Here is a 21213-nt window from a genome sequence, read left to right as displayed (position 1 = left end):
CATGCACACGAAAGCTCATACCAAGAACAAACTCAGTTGGTCTCTAAGGTGCTACTGGAAGAATAGATAGATAGATAGATAGGTAGATGATAGATAGATAGATGGGTCTCGTGACTTCTGTTTCAGTGTATCGACTATGGCAGACCAGCACGGCTACCCACCTGTAACTTTTCAAAAATAGAATTAGACATTGGTTTTAGTTTTGGGTGCTTAAATTTTAACCATCATTCTTTTTAGATATGTTTTATCCAAGTGATGATATTGGTCCCTGTGAGTTTTGCTATTATGTCCGTGGCCTGTATTGGGTCGTCGTTTTGTTTGATTTGATCTGGTTTTTGATTGACTGCTTGTTTTGCGTTGTGTGATTGTATCGTATGGCGGGCGCAAATGCCGAATAGACACCTATCTATCTATTTTTTAAATTATCTGTATTGTCCATTGGAAGGAATTCAGTGTGGCACTTATGGCAGTTATTCCAACAGAGCAAGCAGCTCAGCTTAGCCCACGCTGTTCTGAGGGTTTTCCTACCCCAGGGCCAATATTGGGGGTGGGAGGAGAGATGGGGGAAGCCATGTTGCCTTAGTGGGAGTCTTTGCTAGTGGGAGTGAGGGCCTAATGATGCCCTCCGATCGGCGCACCTGGTATTTACAAATATACAGTCTTGCCCCGCTAGACGGAAAACTCGCTAGACGGAAAACTCGCTAGACGGAAAACTCGCTAGATGAACTGCATTCGTCTAGCGGAAGACGAAAAAGTCGACGGGGCTGCTTCGCAGGATGGAAAAACTCTCATCTTTTTTTTTTTCCCGTTTAGCGGAGCGCGGCCGTCGCCGCCGCTTCGCCAGACGGAAATACCGCCAGACGAAAAAATTCCGTCTTTTTTTTCCGTTTAGCGGAGCGCGGTCGCCGCTTCGCCAGACGGAAATACCGCTAGACGAAAAATTTCCGTCTTTTTTTCCGTTTAGCGGAGCGCGGCCGTCGCCGCCGCTTCGCCAGACGGGAAAACCGCTAGACGGAAAAATTCTTTTCGTCCGGCGGGGCACAATTATAATACTCTTGGGATGGTACGGAGCGATTCAAGAGAGTGGGGGACAAATTCATATTCTCGAAGCCACCCCATAGGTCACGATGGGCGTCAAGTATGAACTGTCCTCCATCAGGGAAACACGTTTCTTTGAAAATAACACATTTCCTTCCTTTAAGGAGAGCTGTAAAAGCATTCAGTAAGTAAGAAAGCAGATACAGGTGGGTAGCCGTGCTGGTCTGCCATAGTCGAAACAAAATAGAAAATTCTTTCCAGTAGCACCTTAGAGACCAACTGAGTTTGTTCTTGGTATGAGCTTTCGTGTGCATGCACACTTCTTCAGATACTTCTTCTGTGTATCTGAAGAAGTGTGCATGCACACGAAAGCTCATACCAAGAACAAACTCAGTTGGTCTCTAAGGTGCTACTGGAAAGAATTTTCTATTTTGTTTCGACTAAGAAAGCAGAAACACAGAAGGTGCACTTCTGAATACGAGTTAAGTTGCTCAATTTAGATGCTTTTTTTTAGCTGATTAGAAAAGGTTTTGCTCTCTTAAATTCACCAGTTAATTAGTTAAAGATTGCATCCATCATTAAACTACCGGTACTCACACCTTCATTTCCCCCTTTTGCTCCGCAGGCTGCTCGAACCCCCGACGAACACTGAAATAGCCAATTACCCCATTTACAAGATCCTGTTCTGCGTGCGGGGGCACGACGGGACCCCGGAAAGCGACTGCTTCGCTTTCACTGAAAGCCATTACAACTCGGAGCTCTTCAGAATTCACGTCTTCCGGTGTGAAATCCAAGAAGCTGTAAGTTGCCTTTGTTGATGCTCCTGCCTTCTTTCTTTCCCTGGCATCTCCAGAGAGATCCTGTACTGGGAACCCTGGAGAGTCGCTGCTAATCAGCGCAGACAATACTGAGCTGGAAGGATCAATGAACGGTCTGACTCGGTATTAAGGCACCTAGGTATATTTCATTTATCAATTAAGTTTACATCCTCCTCTTCCTGCCAAAGGAAGAATCTCCTTCGTATAATGTCAGTACCGTCTCATTGATACTTAGAAACTCCGATGACGCACACCTTCTGCTTCCAGCCATTTATTTGTGCTGGCAGTTGAGCATCATACTATGCTTCAGTTATTCTGTGCTAGGCTAATAATAATAATAATAATAATAATAATTTATTATTTATACCCCGCCCATCTGGCCGGGTCTCCCCAGCCACTCTGGGCGGCCTCCAACAAATACCAACATACAACGCAAAGTCGCAAATTAAAAACTTCCCTAAACAGGGCTGCCTTCAGGGTTTATCAGAATTTATCATGCCAGGGGTGCGATAGGGAAAACAGGGAGTGCTGTACCCAGAACAGTGATCCGCTTAGAGATTGCTCTGCTTTCCTCAAATGGGGCAATAGAGGACACCCCCGGCAAGTTCGCTGAGCCCCATTCCTCTTTCCATTTGCTAAACCAGAAATGCAATTGGCTCCTGGGGTTTTTGAACGGATACATCAAGCCCGTCTACCATAATTAAAAACTTCCCGTTGAACTCTGACTGTGATCAGGTCTTTTATTCTCTGCATTGCTTGCCGAGAAGGATTTCAAGATAGGCACTTGCAAGATGGAGATAATTTGTCAGATTTTGGCGCAAATTTCCGATTTGGCTCATAGTCAAAGGCTTGGGCTGCAACCTTGTGTACACTTAGGAATAATTTATTATTGGCCAAGTACAGACCTGGAATTTGTTTCAGCTACATTGCAATGTAAACGTACAGACACTGTTCCTCTCCCAATACAAAGAAGCAAGGAAACCCCACCCATAATTTACCCCCCCCCCCCTTCAGCTATACAACTATGAATTTAACAATTTAATGGCACAAGGGGAAAAAAAACTATTCTTGTGCCTGGCCGATTTTGTAGATGAACTCCAGATGGAAGTCAACCAAGCAGACAATGACCGGGATGTTAAGGATCTGCTACAATTCCGTCCGCTCTCTTCCTAACTCGGGTAGCATCAATTGTCTCTATTGAAGGCAAGCTCGCACCAATTACCCTTTCTGCAATTCTTACAGCTCGTTGTAGCCTTTTCTCGTCTCTCTTGGAGGCTGTACCGTACCAAGCTGTTATAGAATTACAGAGAACAGTTTCGATGATGCCTCTGTGGAATTGGAACAACACTTCCTGGGACAATTTAACACATTAGGACTTACTTCCGAAAGGCCATGCATAGAATTGCACTGTTAAAGGGAGCCGTGGCAGAGGTCTTCCGTTCAGGCACCAAATTCCAAGATTGAGGCTGAGCAACTGACGGGAGTTTGGAGAATCCTAATGAAAGTGGGAAAGCATACCCTATCGAAACAAACAAGAGTGGGTGCGATGTAGCAGTTATAAGAGCCGCCGCCTTCAACCTGGTGCGCTCCAGAAGTTCTGGACTACAATCCATGTCAGTCGTGTCCGACTCTTCGTGACCCCATGGACCAGAGCACGCCATGCACGCCTATCCTCCACTGCCTCTCGCAGTTTGGCCAAACTCATGTTAGTAGCTTCGAGAACACTGTCCAACCATCTCATCCTCTGTCGCCCCCTTCTCCTTGTGCCCTCCATCTTTCCCAACATCAGGGTCTTCTCCAGGGAGTCTTCTCTTCTCATGGACCAGACCATGCCAGGCCCTCCTGTCTTCCACTGCCTCCCGCAGTTTGGTCAGGCTCATGTTGGGAGCCTTCTCTTCAGGATCTGTCCTTCCAGTGAGCACTCAGGGCTGATTTCAACCATCTCGTCCTCTGTCGTCCCCTTCTCCTTGTGCCCTCCATCTTTCCCAACATCAGGGTCTTTTCCAGGGAGTCTTCTCTTCTCATGGACCAGACCATGCCAGGCCCTCCTGTCTTCCACTGCCTCCCGCAGTTTGGTCAGGCTCATGTTGGGAGCTTGGAGAACTCTGTCTCACCATCTCGTCCTCTGTCGTCCCCTTCTCCTTCTGCCCTCCATCCTTCCCAACATCCTTCCCTCCTGTCTTGCACTGCCTTCCGTAAGTTAGGTCAAACTCATGTTGGTAGCTTCGAGAACACTGTCCAACCATCTCCTCCTCTGCCGTCCCCTTCTCCTTGTGCCCTCCATCTTTCCCAACATCAGGGTCTTCTCCAGGGAGTCTTCTCTTCTCATGAGGTGGCCAAAGTACTGGAGCCTCAACTTCAGGATCTGTCCTTCTAGTGAGCACTCAGGGCTGATTTCTTTGAGAATGGATCGGTTTGATCTTCTCGCAGTCCATGGGACTCTCAAGAGTCTCCTCCAGCACCAGAATTCAAAAGCATCCATTCTACGGCGATCAGCCTTCTTGATGGTCCAGCTCTCACTTCCGTACATTACTACTGGGAAAACCATCGCTTGAACTAGACGGACCTTTGTCGGCAAGGTGATGTCTTTGCTTTTGAAGACGCTGTCTAGGTTTGTCATTGCTTTTCTCCCGAGAAGCAGGCGTCTTCTAATTTCGCGACCGCTGTCACCATCTGCAGTGATCATGGAACCCAAGAAAGTGAAATCTCTCCCTGCCTCCATTTCTTCCCCTTCTACTTGCCAGGAGGTGATGGGACCAGTGGCCATGATCTTTGTTTTTTTGATGTTGAGCTTCAGACCATATTTTGCGCTCTCCTCTTTCACCCTCATTAACAGAACCAAGAAACAGGAAGCATGAATTCATGTCATGCCTGGCCATTAACCTCTGCTAGGTGGAGCTGGTGGAGTTGTAGTCCAAAACCTCTGGAAGGCACCAGGTTTTGGGAAAACTACATTAGAGTGTCTCACCAGCCTTGTGTCGAAACCTTCATTAACCTCAAAAGTGCGCTGGGTGGCTGTTAAGCCCGCCATGAACTCAGTCCGCCCTCGGAAATAACAAAAGAGCCGTTTTCCTAACTCTGCTCCCCGCTAGGAATCCCAGCTGATAACTTTCTTTCTCTCTCTCTGGCTCTTCGTGTCCACAGGTGAGTCGGATCCTGTACAGTTTTGCCACCGCCTTCCGCCGCTCTGCCAAACAGACGCCGCTCGCCGCCCCCTCCGCCCCGCAGACGCCAGACAGCGACATATTTACGTTCTCCGTTTCCCTGGAAATAAAAGAAGATGACGGGAAAGGATATTTCAGGTGCGGTTTTCCCCACTTCCCTCTTCCTTTGAAGCTTCTCTCCAGAACCCTTTTGGATATGAAATATGGCTGGATTTAAAAAATGATATGAAATATGGCTGGATTTTTAGCTGGGTTTAAAAAATGCTTTTTAAAAGAATTGTTTTAGGTTGCTTTTGGATATGAAATATGGCCCATATGAAATATTTTTAGCTGGGTTTAAAAATGCTTTTGAAAGAATTGTTTTAGGTTGCTTTTGGATATGAAATATGGCCCATATGAAATATTTTTAGCTGGGTTTAAAAATGCTTTTGAAAGAATTGTTTTATGTTGCTTTTTGATATGAAATATGGCTTATGAAATATGGCCCATATGAAATATTTTTAGCTGGGTTTAAAAATGCTTTTTTAAAGAATTGTTTTAGGTTGCTTTTGGATATGAAATATGGCCCATATGAAATATTTTTAGCTGGGTTTAAAAATGCTTTTTAAAGAATTGTTTTATGTTGCTTTTTGATATGAAATATGGCTTATGAAATATGGCCCATATGAAATATTTTTAGCTGGGTTTAAAAATGCTTTTTTAAAGAATTGTTTTAGGTTGCTTTTGGATATGAAATATGGCCCATATGAAATATTTTTAGCCGGGTTTAAAAATGCTTTTGAAAGAATTGTTTTATGTTGCTTTTGGATATGAAATATGGCCCATATGAAATATTTTTAGCTGGGTTTAAAAATGCTTTTGAAAGAATTGCTTTATGTTGCTTGAAATGGTCTTTATGTGGGTTGTGGTCTCTTCCAACTCTAGGATTCAATGGATATATGGTCTGATTTTATTGTGTTAGCCTTTTGAAAATGGTATATTTTATTTTTTATGAATGATGCAGGGGGTGTGGTGAATGGGGAGGTAAAATGGGTGATAGCTGATTTAAGTCATTCGCAGAGTAGACCCATTGAAATAAATATGACTCCGTTGGCTGCCACCCAATAAAAATGAAGTAAGTGTGAATCACATTGTCCGAAATCAGGTACGGGAATTTTTATGTGCCTTTTTCTTCTGGTTTGGATTTTGTTCAGTAGTGGCCCTTTTTGTTAAGAACAGAAGAGACACCATGAGCTGGATCGGGGGGCCTGGATAATGGTCCTAGCAGGGCAACACTCTGGGGCAGAATCAGGACCCAGGAGCAGGAAGGCCCCACAAAGGCACCAGGGCTGGCCAACCGTGTTTTTAAAGTGAAGTAGTGAAACTCGAAAAATTAGAATATCGTGGAAAAGTCCATTGATGTAAGCAATTCTTTTCATTAGCTGCTGGAGTTTAATATATGAGATAGACTCACGTCATGCAAAGCAAGATATGTCCAGCCTTTGCTTGTTATAATTGTGGCGATTATGGCGCACAGCCGACGAGAACCCCCAAGTTGAGATTGTGAATTTGGGGTTCTCATCCGCCGTACGCCATCATCACCGCCATTATAACAAACAAAGGCTTGGCGTATCTCGCTTCGTATGTCATGAGTCTATCTCGTCTATCAGTTTCACCTTTTAAGTTGAATTACTGAATGAAATGAACCTTTCCGTGATAGTCTAATTTTTCCAGTTTCACAAACATCCAGTGTCAGAACGTAACATCCTGTGCAGAGTTAACCCTGCGTTAACCTGAGTCCACAACACCCCCTCTCGTTCACAACACTGGATTCCAGTAGGCATATAGTTGTTGTTGTTGTTCAGTCGTTCAGTCGCGTCCGACTCTTCGTGACCCCATGGACCAGAGCACGCCAGGCACGCCTATCCTTCACTGCCTCCCGCAGTTTGGCCAAACTCATGTTAGTAGCTTCGAGAACACTGTCCAACCATCTCACCCTCTGTCGTCCCCTTCTCCTTGTGCCCTCCATCTTTCCCAACATCAGGGTCTTTTCTAGGGAGTCTTCTCTTCTCATGGACCAGAGCACGCCAGGCACGCCTATCCTTTACTGCTTCCCGCACTTTGGCCAAACTCATGCCAGTCGCTTCGAGAAACACTGTCCAACCATCTCACCCTCTGTCGTCCCCTTCTCCTTGTGCCCTCCATCTTTCCCAACATCAGGGTCTTCTCCATGGAGTCTTCTCTTCTCATGAGGTGACCATCTCATCCTCTGTCGTCCCCTTCTCCTTGTGCCTTCCATCTTTCCCAACATCAGGGTCTTCTCCAGGGGGTCTTCTCTTCTCATGAGGTGGCCATCTCATCCTCTGTCGTCCCCTTCTCCTTGTGCCCTCCATCTTTCCCAACATCAGGGTCTTCTCCAGGGAGTCTTCTCTTCTCATGAGGTGGCCAAAGTACTGGAGCCTCAACTTCAGGATCTGTCCTTCTAGTGAGCACTCAGGGCCGATTTCTTTGAGAGTGGATAGGTTTGATCATGCAGTCCATGGGACTCTGAAGAGTCTCCTCCAGCACCAGAATTCAAAAGCATCAATTCTTCGGCGATCGGCCTTCTCGATGGTCCAGCTCTCACTTCCGTACATTACTACTGGGAAAACCATCGCTTTAACTATACGGACCTTTGTCGGCAAGGTGATGTCTTTGCTTTTTAAGATGCTGTCTAGGTTTGTCATTGCTTTTCTCCCGAGAAGCAGGCGTCTTCTAATTTCGTGGCTGCTGTCACCATCTGCAGTGATCGTGGAGCCCAAGAAAGTGAAATCTCTCCCTGCCTCAATTTCTTCCCCTTCTCTTTGCCAGGAGGTGATGGGACCAGTGGCCATGATCTTAGTTGTTTGGACGTTGAGCTTCAGACCATATTTTGCGCTCTCCTCTTTCACCCTCATTAAAAGGTTCTTTAATTGCTTTCTTGTGATCATGGAGCCCAAGAAAGTGAAATCTCTCCCTGCCTCCATTTCTTCCCCTTCTCTTTGCCAGGAGGTGATGGGACCAGTGGCCATGATCTGAGTTTTTTTGATACCATATTTTGCGCTCTCCTCTTTCGCCCTCATTCAAAGGTTCTTCAATTCCTCCTCGCTTTCTGCCATCAAGGTTGTGTCATCAGCATATCTGAGGTTGTTGATATTTCTTTCCGGCAATCTTCATTCCGGTTTGGGATTCATCCAGCCCAGCCTTTCGCATGATGAATTCTGCATATAAGTCAAATAAGCAGGGAGACAATATACAGCCTTGTCGTATATTACTGTATATTTCTATCTAAAGAGGAGGGCCTCCTAAGACCACAACTGGGAATTGTGTCTCCCTTAAAACCCTAACCCTAACCCTAACCCAGTGGCCCGTCTCGTCCAGCCTCCTTCTCTCAGAGCGGTTTTGTGTGTGCGCGTAAGGCTTTATTTAATTGGATACATGCTGGAGACGCTGGCCTCTTGACTTGGTTGCATTTGAGCGCCCATTGCCAAGCTCAGAAAACTGAGGACCTGCTTTATCTAGTCACCACCCTTTTCCTCTTCTGATGTGCCTTTGGAGTCATAGAGCTGTGGGGCCACCTTCTGTCCAGTCTTAAATTATAATAATAATAATAATAATAATAATAATAATAATAATAATAATAATAATAATACAATTTATTTATACCCCGCCCTTCCCAGCCAGAAAACCGGGCTCAGGGCGGCTAACATCAATTAAAATCACAGCAAAAAAAAACATAAAAACGATCAATTTAAAATAACAGGTTGAAATACAAATTTAAAAATTCAATTAAAACTGCAGGTCTCCATTTCAAAATAACCCACCAATAGCAGCTCTACATGTTGGTGGCTGAGTAAAATTTTTATTATTTTTATTTTTTGCTTTTCTCTTGGTGCCTCTTTTAAAAAGAGAGTGCTGTGCGTATTGTGGATAGGAAGCTACATTCCAGTGCATCTTATTTTTAATTATCACCTCGGCTAAATCGTAGATCTTCTCGCCCCATTCTTGGGCTTCCAGTTCCTTACGTTTTCATTCCTCTACACTCTACTATTTGTTCTCCAATATTGGTTGGAACACTTACTTCCTACCATCCTTCCATACCGTGCCACAAACAAGCTCTAAAAAGCCTTTTCAAGCCTAATTGTTGTTGTGGGGTGTGTGTGTGTGTGTGTGTGTGTGTGTGCGTGTCCTGGAGAGTAATTCTTGCCTCCCTGGCTTTTCCATTAACACCACCCACCACCTACAATATGGTTGAAAGAAACTATAAGCACTGATCCCCCCCGCCGCCTTATTTCAGGTGTGGGATGGAGAGCAAGAGAGAGGTGTGTGTGTGTGATTGCAAATGCGGGCGGTTCCTGTTTTAGGGCATGCTGTTGTCCTCCTTGTCGAATCACCAACTCTCTTAGATTACTGGCTCCTCTTCATCCTGGAGAGAAGTGACTAGCGGGGAGCCACAGGGTTCTGCCTTGGGCCCGGTCTTCTTCAACATCTTCATCCATGACTTGGGTGATGGGCTTGAGGGTGTCCTGATCAAGTTTGCAAAAGGGTGTTCATCAATGGCTCCTCTTCATCCTGGAGAGAAGTGACTAGTGGGGTTCTGTGTTGGACATCTTCATCCATGACTTGGATGATGGGCTTGAGGGCGTCCTGATCCAGTTTGCAAAAGGATGCTCATCAATGGCTCCTCTTCATCCTGGAGAGAAGTGACTAGTGGGGTGCCACAGGGTTCTGTCTTGGGCCCAGTCTTCTTCAACATCTTCATCCATGACTTGGGTGATGGGCTTGAGGGCGTCCTGATCAAGTTTGCAGATGACACCAAATTGGGAGGGGTGGCTAATACCCCAGAGGACAGGATCACACTTCAAAATGACCTTCACAGACTAGAGAACTGGGCCAAAGCAAACAAGATGAATTTTAACAGGGAGAAATGTCAACTACTACACTTGGGCAAAAAAAAAATGAAAGGCACAAATACAGGATGGGTGACACCTGGCTTGAGAGCAGTACATGTGAAAAGGATCTAGGAGTCTTGGTAGACCATCAACTTGACATGAGTCAACAGTGTGATGCAGTGGCTAAAAAAGCCAATGCAATTCTGGGCTGCATCAATAGGAGTATAGCATCTAGATCAAGGGAAGTAATAGTACCACTGTATTCCGCTCTGGTCAGACCTCACCTGGAATACTGTGTCCAGTTCTGGGCACCCCAGTTCAAGAAGGATACTGACAAGCTGGAACGTGTCCAGAGGAGGGCAACCAAAATGGTCCAAGGCCTGGAAACGATGCCTTATGAGGAACGGCTTAGGGAGCTGGGTATGTTTAGCCTGGAGAAGAGAAGGTTAAGGGATGATCTGATAGCCATGTTCAAATATATCAAAGGATGTCATCTAGAGGAGGGAGAAAGGTTGTTGTAGAGGAGGGAGAAAGGTTGCAATGGATTCAAACTCCAAGAAAGAAGATTCTGCCTAAACATTAGGAAGAACTTCCTGGCAGTGAGAGCTGTTCGGCGGTGGGATTTGCTGCCAAGGAGTGTGGTGGAGTCTCCTTCTTTGGAGGTCTTGAAGCGGAGGCTTGACGGCCGTCCGTCAGGAATGCTTGGATGGTGTTTCCTGCTTGGCAGGGGGTTGGACTGGATGGCCCTTGGGGTCTCTTCCAACTCTATGATTCTATGATTCTTTGATTGATTGATTGGCAGGGGGTTGGACTGGATGGCCCTTGGGGTCTCTTCCAACTCTATGATTCTATGATTCTTTGATTGATTGATTGATTGATTGATTGGCAGGGGGTTGGACTGGATGGCCCTTGCGGTCTCTTCCAACTCTAGGATTCTATGATTCTTTGATTGATTGATTGATTGATTGGCAGGGGGTTGGACTGGATGGCCCTTGGGGGTCTCTTCCAACTCTAGGTTTCTACGATTCTACTTGCCTACTGATTCTGTTCTCAAATGTGTGACTGCAAATAAGAGGACCGTGTGAACGTCTCCCTTTCTGACCGCAGCGCCGTCCCCAAGGACAAGGATCGCCAGTGTTTCAAACTGCGGCAAGGCGCCGACAAGAAGGTCGTCATTTACGTGCAACAGACAACCAACAAGGAACTGGCGATCGAAAGGTAACTTTGCGTCTGTTTCCTCTGGTGGGCGGGCAGGAAAGGGCATCTTTGGTGGTGGCCCCAAACCCGTGGAATTTTCTCCCAAGGAAGATCAGACAGGCCCCCTCCCTGCTGCCCCCCATCATTCCTTTTTTTTTTTAATTCTTTTTATTCAGTTTCATAAATATACAGTATATTTACAGTTCATTACATATTAATCATTCACTGTTTTGGCCTCTCTAGGCCAATCCTTCCGTTTGGTTCCAGCAATACACTTTCTTTGTTTTTATATTTATTCCATCAATTATTGCTTTACCCTTCATAGCTAAGATAATCAATATTTGTTTCATCATACAGTAATATTTATTTTTTTACTACAAAGCTTCCTGTAATCCTACTAACGTATTCAATTGTGTATATTTCTTTAAATGATTTGCAATTTTTTTTCCAATCCTCAATAAATTTTGGGTCTCGCCGTTCTCTAACTCTCCCTGTCATTTTATCCAGCTCCGCTTAATTCAACATCTTCAAAATCCATTCCTCTTTTGTCGGCAATATTTCCTGTTTCCAATTTTGTGCCATTAGGATTATGGCTGCTGTTACCATGTATTGAAAGAGCTTTATATCATCCTTTTTAATTCCTAATAAAAAAGACTCTGGTTTTTTAACAAAATTATATCCTAATATCATTTTCATCTCGTTATATATTTCATTCCAATAATTTTTGACTTTTTTTGCATTCCCACCACATGTGGTAGAAAGTTCCAACCTTTCCTTTACATTTCCAGCATTTTTGTTGTTACCTTTATACATTTTTGCCAGTTTTGCTGGGGTTATAAACCACCTATAAATCATTTTTAAGATATTTTCTTTCAACGCATTACAATCCCTTCTCTCCACAATCTTTCCCCATCTGTCATCATGATGTTCTATCCAAAATCCCTTGCCCACTTGACCATAACCGATTTTACCTCCTCATCCTTTAGCTCCCACTCCAGCAAATTTTTATACATTTTGGACAATATTTTTTGATTATTATTCAGTATTTCAATTTCAAATTTAGATTTGACATCATTGAAACCGTATTTCTTTAAATCACTTCTAAATAAATCATTTATTTGGTGGTAATGTAGCCAATCATTTGCTGCCCCCATCATTCAGCCCACACACTGAGGCTCCCTCACCCCAAGAAGTTACAGGGAACCAGGCAGAAGGCCTTCTTGGTATAATAATAATAATAATAATAATAATAATAATAATAATAATAATTTATTATTTGTACCCCGCCCATCTGGCTGGGTCTCCCCAGCCACTCTGGGCGGCATCCGCCACCAAACATTAAAATACATTTAAAATATCACAGTTTAAAAACTTCCCTAAACAGGGCTGCCTTCAGATATTTTCTGAATGTCAGGTTGTTGTTTATTCCCTTGACTTCTGATGGGAGGGCGTTCCACAGGGCGGGCGCCACTACCGAGAAGGCCCTCCGCCTGGTTCCCTGTAGTTTTGGTAGCGGTGCCCTCCCATCAGAGGCCCGGAGATCAAGAACTACACAACTTTTAGAAGACACTTGAAGGCAGCTTTTAAATGTTTGGTGTTTTATTGTGTTCTTATGTCTGCCGGATAAGTCGCGCAGAGTGACTGGGGCAACCACTTCAAGATAGGTGGGGTACAAATAAAAAAAGTTGTTGTTATGTGGAATGCTGAAATGCTGCTAACATTTATTCTTACTGTGCTAGGTGGATTGTAGGGGGTTTTGTGCTTGGAGTTGTGTTAAGTTTTGAACGGTGTCTTTTGTGTTGTGCTCACCGCTTTGCGGTTAGACTCTCTTGAAAAGCGTGATAAAATCTATAAAACAAGTACAATGTAAGGCACAGCCTCCGAGAGAGACAAGAAAAGGCTCCGACGAGCTGTAAGAATTGCAGAAAAGGGTAATTGGCGTTAGCTTGCCTTCAATAGAGACCATTGATGCTACCCGAGTTAGGAAGAGAGCGGACGGAATTGTCGCAGATCCTTAACATCCCGGTCATCGTCTGCTTGATTGACTTCCATCCGGACGTCGCTACAGGACTTCATATACAAAATCGGCCAGGCACAAGAATAGTTTTGCAGAAAGGGTAACTGGTGTTAGCTTGCCTTCAATAGAGACCATTGATGCTCCCCGAGTTAGGAAGAGAGCGGACGGAATTGTAGCAGATCCTTAACATCCCGGTCATCGTCTGCTCGATTGACTTCCATCCGGACGTCGCTACAGGACTTCCTCTACAAAATCGGCCAGGCACAAGAATAGTTTTTTTCCCCTTGTGCCATTCAATTGTTAAATTCGTAGTTGTATAGCTGAAGGGGAGGTAAAATATGGGCGGGGTTTCTTTGCTTCTTTGTATTGCGAGAGGAACAGTGTCTGTATGTTTTACATTGCAATGGAGCCGAAACAAATTCCAAGTACTTGGCCAATAATAAATTATTCCTATTCCTATTCCTAAAGTACTATTGAGCTGAAAATCTCCTCCAACCCTGCTGCCCAATTCCTCATTTGAATTCTTCTCTAAGAGCTGATGGGGCAGTTGTTAAACAGTATAGTACATACTGTGGTTTTTCTCCACCAAATTCAAATTCAAATTCAAATTTATTGCGGCTAGAAGCCCATAAAAACATAAAACATGGAACGTATGACATAAATGTGGGAATGTTTCGGAGTGTGGATGAGTATATATTATTTATGTATTATTATGTATTATTATTATGTATTATTATGTATTATGTATTATTTATGTATCCCATTTTGTGTGAGCAAGCTCCAAAGTTAGCAGAGTCACGTTCCCTTTTGAAACACAGCGGAAAACGGTTGCATAGGCTTGCTTAAGCCTCTATAAAAGAAATATATATTCCTGGTATATTCCCCTTCTTCCCTCTTAAAAGCAAAGACACAACACAGTACTGATTATTAGATATAATAGAGTTTACTTACATTCATCCAAGAGTCACAGCACAGGCTCAAAGAGGCAGACAAACCTAGATAAACATATTTACATGCGGTGAAGCTGATTCCATAGGGGAAGAAGCTTCATTTCTGCTGCTTGTTCAAAGGACGAGGCAAAATGGACCACCTACTTTGGGGATCCTGTTCCCAGGTAAGAGCACACCTGCTTCCGCTTCCTGTAGCTCAGTCCAGGTAAGCAGGAAGTTGAGCCCGGAGGACTGAGTTACCTTCACGTCCTCTCTAGGAGCGCTGTGTTTGGCCGCCCTGTGTTTACATCCCGCAATAAAACCACAGCAAACCACCGACCCCGGAGTCGTCGGGAAACAAACCGCGGCACAAATGCAAATTTTAAAAATGGCAACCGGGGAGTAGAAAGCAAAAGCATTGGTGGTGGTGTCGTCGGCCGCAGCGCCTTTTTTGAGATAGGACAGAGTACTCCGCCAAAGTACCCCACGATATATCGGACTTACCTTTTTCAGAACTACAGTTCCGCACGGAAATGGTTGCTAGAGGTTGGCTTTTTTTTTTTCTTTTTAAATCGCAGGTGTTTCGGCCTCCTCCTGAGCCCAGGGAAGGATGTGCAGAGTGGCGATATGCATCTGTTAGATCTGGTAAGGTGCCCTCTCCAATAGCCCCACTAAATGACATGTTGCTTGTGTGGATCCAAGTGGATTTCGAGTGTATTTTGTGATGTGATCTAGCAGAGCCTAGCACTACTACTTCCCATCTAGATCGAGGGAAGTAATAGCACCACTGTATTCCGCTCTGGTCAGACCTCACCTGGAAGACTGTGTCCAGTTCTGGGCACCCCAGTTCAAGAAGGATACGGACAAGCTGGAACGATGAAGGGAACGCTGCGGATGTAGCCTGTCTTGATTTCAGCAAGGCCTTTGACAAGGTGCCCCATGATATTCCCGTAAAGAAGCTGGTAAAATGTGGGCTAGACAATGCTACCATTCAGTGGATTTGTAACTGGCCGACTGACCGAACCCAAAGGGTGCTCATGAACGGCTCCTCTTCATCCTGGAGAGAAGTGACTAGTGGGGTGCCACAGGGTTCTGTCTTGGGCCCAGTCTTATTCAACATCTTCATCCATGACTTGGATGATGGGCTTGAGGGTATCCTGATCAAGTTTGCAGATGACACCAAATTGGGAGGGGTGGCTAATACCCCAGAGGACAGGATCACACTTCAAAATGACCTTCACAGACTAGAGAACTGGGCCAAAGCAAACAAGATGAATTTTAACAGGGAGAAATGTCAAGTACTACACTTGGGCAAAACAAATGAAAGGCACAAATACAGGATGGGTGACACCTGGCTTGAGAGCAGTACATGTGAAAAGGATCGAGGAGTCTTGGTAGACCATCAACTTGACATGAGTCAACAGTGTGATGCAGCGGCTAAAAAAGCCAATGCAATTCTGGGCTGCATCAATAGGAGTATAGCATCTAGATCGAGGGAAGTAATAGTACCACTGTATTCCGCTCTGGTCAGACCTCACCTGGAAGACTGTGTCCAGTTCTGGGCACCCCAGTTCAAGAAGGATACGGACAAGCTGGAACTTGTCCAGAGGAGGGCAACCAAAATGGTCCAAGGCCTGGAAACGATGCCTTATGAGGAACGGCTTAGGGAGCTGGGTATGTTTAGCCTGGAGAAGAGAAGCTTAAGGGGGGATATGATAGCCACGTTCAAATATATCAAAGGATGTCATCTAGAGGAGGGAGAAAGGTCTTCTGCTGCTCCAGAGAAGCGGACACGGGGCAATGGATTCAAACTACAAGAAAGGAGATTCCACCTCAACATTAGGAAGAACTTCCTGACAGTAAGAGCTGTTGGACGGTGGGATTTGCTGCCAAGGAGTGTGGCGGAGTCTCCTTCTTTGGAGGTCTTGAAGCGGAGGCTTGACAGCCGTCCGTCAGGAATGCTTGGATGGTGTTTCCTGCTTGGCAGGGGGTTGGACTGGATGGCCCTTGGGGTCTCTTCCGACTCTAGGATTCTATGATTCTACGATTCCTTCTTTGGAGGTCTTGAAGCAGAGGCTTGACAGCCGTCCGTCAGGAATGCTTTGATGGTGTTTCCTGCTTGGCAGGGGGTTGGACTGGATGGCCCTTGGGGTCTCTTCCAACTCTAGGATTCTATGGGCTTTGTTTTAACTCACCCCGTTCTGTGTTTTTAGGAGTCTATGGGCAAAAGCTCGGATGGGAAGTCCTACGTCATCACGGGGAGCTGGAGCACAAAGTCTCCGCACTTCCACAAACTGAACGAAGAAACCCCGAAAGGTTTGTGATCAACGACTTGTCTGTTTGGCTCCGATTGCTTGAGATTTGTAAGTGGTTTCCTGTATATTTTTCTTGATATGTGTGCAATGATCAGTGGCCGATCCCAGATAGTCGAATGTAGGGAATCTCTTTCCTATCGAGGACCTCGTTCCGTCTGGGGTCATCCGTTCAGAGCCACATCCTGACAGTGGGTGGAGCCGGAGACTATAAAGTTTTCTGGATAAACTAACCTTGAAATAGGACCGACTTTCACTAGTTTTCACCATGGCTGTTTCACATTAGAATTGCTAGTCCTTGGACATTCTGGACAATGATGTTGGAGGGAGATGGAGAAATGTCTGGGGGGGGGGGGAGACCCCGAGATGGCGAAGGAAAATGGTCAGAAAAGGGATAGGGTGAGAATATTTTAAAATATAATTAGGATGGCTTACTATGGTACCCTGAAGTCAGTGTGTTCAGAATTTAAGATTTTGAACCAGGGAAGAGATATGTGAATATTTTTTTATTAGCAGCAGTTTAAGTGAAATAAGATGTACGATTTGAGTTAAGAAGTAATAGGTTGTATTTTGAAGTAAAAATAAATATTAAGAAGTTTGTTTAGATTTTTTGGATGATTTAAACTTGAGAGACGAGAAGTTATAAAAGTAAATTAGAATTGGAATCAAAGGAGAGAAAAACGGGGGAAGTCCCCCAAGTAGATTCAAAACAAGATTTTTTAATTAGTGAAAGGAAAACGGGGGAAGTCACCCTGTGTAGATTCCACTGAGTTGGATTGGCGTACACTCAAAGAAGCATACAGAGGATTTGTTTTTAGGACTACAGTGGACCGATACAATTACTGTTCTGAGAAGCAAGTGAAATTAATTCCTTTCCGACTTTAGTTAAAGCCTGGTTGTTTGTTGTCATGCTTTTATAAAATCAGGAAGAATAGGGAGGGAGGAACTCTGGTGGGATGGAAGAATGGGGTAACTTCAGAAGCCTTTGAGGGCCACAAAAAAAGTGAAACCGAGGACTTCCGGTTTGGCGCCATCCCCGCCGGTGGGGAGAAACCTCGCGTCTGAGGTTTCTCCGTCGCCGCGGGGGGAGGGGGAGTCGAGACTACTACTCGACCCCCCAAAATCACCATTTTTTATTTATTTTTTACAAAAAAGTGAAATCAAGGTCTGCATCTGGTCCCAAGCCAGCAAGTTGCCAACCTGTTTTGTCAAGAATGTTGTGTCAAGCTGAGATGGCGTTGAGTCAGTGTGTGTGTGTGTGTGTGTGTGTGTGGCATGGAGACGTAATTGATGTCTCTCTGTGTGTGTGTGTGTGTGTGTGTGTGTGTGGCATGGAGACGTATTTGATGTCTCTGTGTTCTAACCCTTCAAGCCAGACTCTGGAAGACAGATCAGGTGGAAGCAATGGGAGGAGGATAGCACCGAAACGATAGGACAGCCTGCATAAGATGCGAAGCAAATGCTGGGAAATGTAATTCCCCTTGCTGGGAGATCCCTTTGTTTCTGGACTCCGTTCAAAATACTGGCCGGGAGCTACAGTGGCGCCTCGCAAGGCGAAATTAATTCGTTCCGCAAGTGCCGTCGTATAGCGGAAATTTCGTCTTGCGAAGCACGGTTGGAGGAAGCGGGGTTTGACGGAGAAAAATAATCGCAAAACATTTTTCTGTGTGTGTACTACACTTGGGCAAAAAAAATGAAAGACACAAATACAGGATGGGTGACACCTGGCTTGAGAGCAGTACATGTGAAAAGGATCGAGGAGTCTTGGTAGACCATCAACTTGACATGAGTCAACAGTGTGATGCAGTGGCTAAAAAAGCCAATGCAATTCTGGGCTGCATCAATAGGAGTATAGCATCTAGATCAAGGGAAGTAATAGTACCACTGTATTCCGCTCTGGTCAGACCTCACCTGGAAGACTGTGTCCAGTTCTGGGCACCACAGTTCAAGAAGGATACTGACAAGCTGGAACGTGTCCAGAGGAGGGCAACCAAAATGGTCAAAGGCCTGGAAATGATGTCTTATGAGGAACGGCTTAGGGAGCTGGGTATGTTTAGCCTAGAGAAGAGAAGGTTAAGGGGGGATATGATAGCCATGTTCAAATATATAAAAGGATGTCATCTAGAGGAGGGTGAAAGGTTGTTTTCTGCTGCTCCAGAGAAGCGGACACGGGGCAATGGATTCAAACTACAAGAAAGAAGATTCCGCCTAAACATTAGGAAGAACTTCCTGACAGTAAGAGCTGTCCGACAGTGGGATTTGCTGCCAAGGAGTGTGGTGGAGTCTCCTTCTTTGGAGGTCTTTAAGCGGAGGCTTGACAGCCATCTGTCAGGAATGCTTTGATGGTGTTTCCTGCTTGGCAGGGGGTTGGACTGGATGGCCCTTGGGGGTCTCTTCCAATTCTAGGATTCTTTGATTGATTGATTGATTGATTGGCAGGGGGTTGGCCTGGATGGCCCTTGGGGTCTCTTCCAACTCTAGGATTCTATGATTGATTGATTGATTGGCAGGGGGTTGGACTGGATGGCCCTTGGGGTCTCTTCCAACTCGATGATTCTATGATTGATTGATTGATTGATTGATTGGCAGGGGGTTGGACTGGATGGCCCTTGGGGTCTCTTCCAACTCTAGGATTCTATGATTGATTGATTGATTGATTGATTGGCAGGGGGTTGGCCTGGATGGCCCTTGGGGTCTCTTCCAACTCTAGGATTCTATGATTGATTGATTGATTGATTGATTGGCAGGGGGTTGGCCTGGATGGCCCTTGGGGTCTCTTCCAACTCTAGGATTCTATGATTGATTGATTGGCAGGGGGTTGGCCTGGATGGCCCTTGGGGTCTCTTCCAACTCGATGATTCTATGATTGATTGATTGATTGGCAGGGGGTTGGACTGGATGGCCCTTGGGGTCTCTTCCAACTCTGGGATTCTAGGATTCTATGATTTGGGCCATAGGCACAGGGCAAGAGCTGTGTCGAATGGCCTCAGGGGGAAACACCAGCCACCCTGCTTCCTCTCCCTAGACAAAGTGCTGTTCCTGACCACGGCCGTCGACTTGGTGATCACCGAGGTGCAGGAGCCCGTGCGCTTCCTCCTGGAGACCAAAGTCCGCGTGTGCCCTGCCGGCGAGAGGCTCTTCTGGCCTTTCAGCAAGCGGAGCTCCACCGAGAACTTCTTCCTGAAGCTGAAGCAGGTAACGCTTGTGGGTCCCATCTTTAGCGGCGTGGATATTATCGTGGGGTGGGCCCTTTTCATTCCTTCCCTAACTCTGCGGCCCTTTGAGTTACGTCCGCCTGGGACTCTGGTCTGCCTAAACTTTTGGACATGGTGCCGTTTGAGGGCTTGAGCCTCAACCCTTGCGCAGGCAGTACTTTCCCGCCTATCGCAGGGAGGGTTGGGAGAGGCTGGGTTTGTGCATTTTGCCCCTTCTCGCACAGCCCAGGGGGTGGGTAGAGTTGCTTCCTGCCTTGGAATGCCAAGTGGGGCTGCTTGGGCTGGTGGGTGTCACGGCGTGTCACTTAAAAGTTCAAAGTTCAAGTGATGGGAAATGACTTTTTGGAGATACTTGGCTAGCCGGTGTGCAGCATCCATTGGAGCCTCGGTCTCTCTCTGCCCCCCTCCCTCGCAAACCCCAAGGGTGACAGCGACCCCAGACAATAACCTACCTCACAGGAGTGCTTTGAGGATGAAATGGGGAGGAAGAGCACCATTTCCGCCACCTGGAGCTCATTGGGGGGAAAGGCAGGAAGGGAATCAAATAAATGGCTGACTGACCGAACCCAAAGGGTACTCATGAATGGCTCCTCTTCATCCTGGAGAGAAGTGACTGGCGGGGTGCCACAGGGTTCTGTCTTGGGCCCAGTCTTATTCAACATCTTCATCCATGATTGGATGATGGGCTTGAGGGCATCCTGATCCAGTTTGCAAAAGGGTGCTCATCAATGGCTCCTCTTCATCCTGGAGAGAAGTGACTAGTGGGGTGCCACAGGGTTCTGTCTTGGGCCCAGTCTTCTTCAACATCTTCATCCATGACTTGGATGATGGGCTCGAGGGTAACCTGATCAAGTTTGCAGATGACACCAAATTAGGAGGGGTGGCTAATACCCCAGAGGACAGGATCTCACTTCAAAATGACCTTCACAGACTAGAGAACTGGGCCAAAGCAAACAAGATGAATTTTAACGGGGAGAAATGTCAAGTACTACACTTGGGCAAAAAAATATGAAAGGCACAAATACAGGATGGGTGACACCTGGCTTGAGAGCAGTACATGGGAAAAGGATCGAGGAGTCTTGGTAGACCATCAACTTGACATGAGTCAACAGTGTGATGCAGCAGCTGAAAAAGCCAATGCAATTCTGGGCTGCATCAATAGGAGTATAGCATCTAGATCAAGGGAAGTAATAGTACCACTATATTCTGCTCTGGTCAGACCTCACCTGGAATACTGTGTCCAGTTCTGGGCACCACAGTTGAAGAAGGATACTGACAAGCTGGAACGTGTCCAGAGGAGGGCAACCAAAATGGTCAAAGGCCTGGAAACGATGCCTTAGGAGGAACGGCTTAGGGAGCTGGGTAGGTTTAGCCTGGAGAAGAGAAGGTGAAGGGGTGATATGATAGCCATGTTCAAATATATAAAAGGATGTCATCTAGAGGAGGGTGAAAGGTTGTTTTCTGCTGCTCCAGAGAAGCGGACACGGGGCAATGGATTCAAACTACAAGAAAGAAGATTCCACCTAAACATTAGGAAGAACTTTCTGACAGTGAGAGCTGTCCGACAGTGGGATTTGCTGCCGAGGAGTGTGGTGGAGTCTCCTTCTTTGGAGGTCTTTAAGCAGAGGCTTGAC

General features: G+C 45.7%; 1 protein-coding gene across 1 annotated transcript in view; it reads left to right on the top strand.

Moving 5' to 3' along the window:
• The window catches only part of RABGAP1 (RAB GTPase activating protein 1), a 91271-nt gene that overhangs the window by 25199 nt on the left and 44859 nt on the right, over positions 1-21213 (top strand). Inside the window, 6 exon segments of the mRNA XM_033137781.1 lie at positions 1664-1838; positions 5001-5158; positions 11017-11127; positions 14631-14697; positions 16266-16368; positions 19390-19559. Of these exon segments, the coding sequence (XP_032993672.1) occupies positions 1664-1838; positions 5001-5158; positions 11017-11127; positions 14631-14697; positions 16266-16368; positions 19390-19559 (784 nt within the window).

The sequence above is a fragment of the Lacerta agilis genome, chromosome Z, assembly GCF_009819535.1.
Source record: "Lacerta agilis isolate rLacAgi1 chromosome Z, rLacAgi1.pri, whole genome shotgun sequence".
Lineage (NCBI taxonomy): Eukaryota > Metazoa > Chordata > Lepidosauria > Squamata > Lacertidae > Lacerta > Lacerta agilis.
This window is presented reverse-complemented; position numbering and strand designations above follow the sequence as displayed.